Source organism: Austrofundulus limnaeus, unplaced genomic scaffold (genome assembly GCF_001266775.1).
Source record: "Austrofundulus limnaeus strain Quisiro unplaced genomic scaffold, Austrofundulus_limnaeus-1.0 Scaffold34, whole genome shotgun sequence".
NCBI lineage: Eukaryota > Metazoa > Chordata > Actinopteri > Cyprinodontiformes > Rivulidae > Austrofundulus > Austrofundulus limnaeus.
This window is the reverse complement of record NW_013952436.1, coordinates 393,579-396,905: the sequence shown is the minus strand read 5'-3', so window position 1 is coordinate 396,905 and position 3,327 is coordinate 393,579. Positions and strand designations below refer to the sequence as shown.

The following is a 3,327-nucleotide window of genomic DNA, read 5'->3' as shown; positions in this document are numbered from 1 at the left end:
TTAGTTTACACGTCCGTAATGCACACCCACCTTCAGAGTCAAGAACCAATCAAATTTAGTGAAGACAAGCGACCTGAGAGCACGATTCGCAACGCTGCGATCGCTATCGCGTCCCGTGTGTCGGGGTTTCACCCTGGCTGCGATGACAGCCGTTAATCGCTGTAGTTTGTCGCTGCCCATGTGTCGAGCCCTTTAATCTTTAATTTAAAAGATGCTAAATAACAATCTAAGCCTTTACTTAAAGAATGCTAAAGAACAATCTAAATCTAAGTCTTTATTAAAAAATGCTAAAGAACAATCTAAATCAAAGTCTTTAAACCAATCAGTTCCAGCTTACGTGTTTTGGCACTGGGTGCACTGGTACTGGTATTTGTACTTGATGTCGTAACTGTGGCAGCGGGTCACCACGGGCAGCTCGGGATGCACMAACGTGGCTTTGCGAGCGTGCAGCTTCCAAAAGTTCCCATGCCCGTCCCGCACGCCGTTTATCAGCCACGTTGCGGCGTGACACATCTCGTGGATCAGCGTGTCCCTGAGACGATCTGGGGACGAAGGGAAACACGAGGTCAATCCCGTGTCGTCATTCTGAAACAATTACTACAAACTTGTCTTTTTTTTTTAATAAGCGTTACCTGCGGAGTCGCAGACTTTCACTGACAGCTCGATGCGGGCGTACCGCTTTCCTCCACCCYTCTCCTGCCCCGTAATGCAGTAGCCTGCAGTTTTACGCATCTTCTTATTCCAAGCCACGGACATATCAGTTGGCAGCTAAAATAGTAATAAATTAATAATAAGAAGAAAAATAATGAGACATACTGTAGTTGTATCATTTTGGCACAAATGATGGATTCTTTGAAAAAAAAAAGACTCTAAACACCCAATACTGAAATCACCTAATAATAATAATAATAACATTGTGATTTTCAGCATTTTTCACCATGCAGTCAACAGGGAAAAAAAACTTGTATAAAATGTAACGAAACAAACAAACTTAGCACAAAAACTAAGGGAATRTGTGTTGGTAGATTTCTTTGTTGCAACAATGCTTCTTGGCTAGGGTTGCACAAATATAAAAATTTCATCCAATRTCRATATTTATATTGCTGTTATGGCCAATWACCRACATTTACCGCTATTACAAAAACACAAATTATTCCTGGCTGAGCAGCATCACTATCATGATCAAACAGATACTGCTTGACCAACCATTTCTCCTCCCRAAACAAGAACAGCAACACGCAGGAAATATACTGTATATCGGATGTTAATATCGGCCCAGTTTTAATTATTTGACYGATACCAATMTGCTAAAAAATGACCAACATCAGCCGATCTATCGTGTATTAATTGTCTTGGCAATAAATCTAATACTGTTGGATTTCCCTTTTTAAATGGTGCCACATTTGTAAGGAACATGTGTGGGATGAGCAGTAGAGCTGAGTGTGTGGGCTGCACACTTTAAAATTTACCAAATCTTCTCTGCCAAACAGATAATTTTGCTGTTGCTACTGACACTTGTTTTGAGCTTCTGGTACCCCCAGGTACTGCCAATCAGGTGCCCAGTGTTAGAATGTTGCATTGTTACAACAAATCTACCAAACACAAATTTCATTACTTTTGGTGCTAAATACAGAAAGAACGGACATTTGACACCTTGTTGTCAAATACGCTGGTGTTGTACATCTGGTAGAGCTTGCTTGTGAGTTCTTCCTTGTTCGTCTTGAAACTGGCCCCGTAGGTGGACCTGGTGTCTGTGAGCGACTCCAGGAAGCAGCCGGGAGTCTTGCACGTCACTATCCTAAAAGGCGAATTAATCAAGATGTACGTCAGTGTGTGTGGGAAAAAAAGCAAACACTTGGCAGAAAGTCGTGCAGAGAAAATGAAAGAAAACCTGCAACATTTCAGGCGTGTCTGCAGCTCACCTGCTCATGGCAGCATGTCTGGGCTCCGTCTGACAGACTTTAGGCTTCATGATGGACGAGCTTCCTTTAGTCCTCACGCGTTGAGGCGTTTCTTTAATGGGCTCGGAGTTCGATGGCGTAAGTGACTTCACGGCAGGAGCTGAAACAAGGTCCTGGTCCGATTCTACATATGTATAAAAAGGACAAGACATCAAGCTCGTGATTAAGAAAGACTTTCGTCAAAAAAAATCACTGCCTTCACCTTTTGTGGTTTTGGGTAAGAACGAAGTGCCCTTGGGGTTTTTCTTTTTGAGCCTTTCCAGCAAAGACACAAACTCCTCCTCAGAGCTGCCCGACTCATCCATTGCGGCCGGGGCTGAAAATGTGCGCTTGGGCGACGCCGCAGGTTTGCTGGGAGGAACACGGAAGACAAAAGGACTTGGAGGCAGCGGTGGTGACGGTGTACGGTTCTCCTCGTCTTTCTTGTCATCTTTAGCCTTGTTGGGCTTTGAGTGATGCGTCTTCCGGGAACTCCTAATGACAACATTGTCATCATCATCATCATCATCCTCACTGTCGCTGACAAAAACAGGAGAGTTCAGCTGAGACAGCGGTCTCCTGAACACATGATGGGCCGCGGGAGTATTGGTCTTTTGTGGAACTGGGAAACAAAAAACACTAATTGTAACAGACAGTAAATTATTTAAAAGGCAATTTGCATCGTGTGGATTGTTTATAGATGTTTGTCTGTTTTGATGTATATTGTGTTGGTTGTTCATAATTTTGATTTAAAAATATTTGTATTTTCAATGACTTTATTTTTTTATTTGGACCTCATAGGATGCCATAGAAAAGATGGGCTGGTTTTATAAAAGCTGGCAGTAATTAGTTCTAATAATGAATGGCTGGAAAGCAACTGACAGCAGGACTTGAAATGTTTGCCGTTAAAGAAACAAAGATCTTATGCTTTGCATTCCCCTGGTGAACGCAGTGAGGTACGTTTTGTTTATTTCACTTGTTTATGAGCCCATGTCCTTATTTTTAATGTTTGTGTACAGGTTTGTTTTCATTTTCACAGTGATCATGACGGTGATTGTGATGATCCTGGTGATTTGGTGATCATGGAGCACCAGAAGAAAATTAAAAAAGGCTTAAAATCAGCCGTAGAGGCTGCGCTGAACTTAGTCGAGTACTGGGAGGGCTGCTACACTAATTATTTTGAATGCATGCACAACTCCAGGGTGTATAGGTTTAGCAGGGTGCTGTGTTCAGAAGATTAATTAGTTAAAGTGATCCCCGATTAGTTGTAACATTAGACTTTATTTGATAAACATTTATTTTAACTGTAAAATAAAGACTGTAAAAATACTGTAGGCTGTTTAGTTTTGTAAATTTTTAAAATTTTAACATGGACGTAGCCATTTTA

General features: G+C 41.6%; 1 protein-coding gene across 1 annotated transcript in view; it reads right to left on the bottom strand.

The window, feature by feature from the left end:
- Positions 1-337: 337 nt before the first annotated feature.
- gcna (germ cell nuclear acidic peptidase) overlaps positions 338-3,327 on the bottom strand; it is a gene marked incomplete at its 3' end in the record, with an annotated part of 8,717 nt that continues 5,727 nt past the window's right edge. Inside the window, 5 exon segments of the mRNA XM_014006055.1 lie at positions 338-542; positions 633-768; positions 1,654-1,798; positions 1,923-2,085; positions 2,164-2,562. Of these exon segments, the coding sequence (XP_013861509.1) occupies positions 338-542; positions 633-768; positions 1,654-1,798; positions 1,923-2,085; positions 2,164-2,562 (1,048 nt within the window).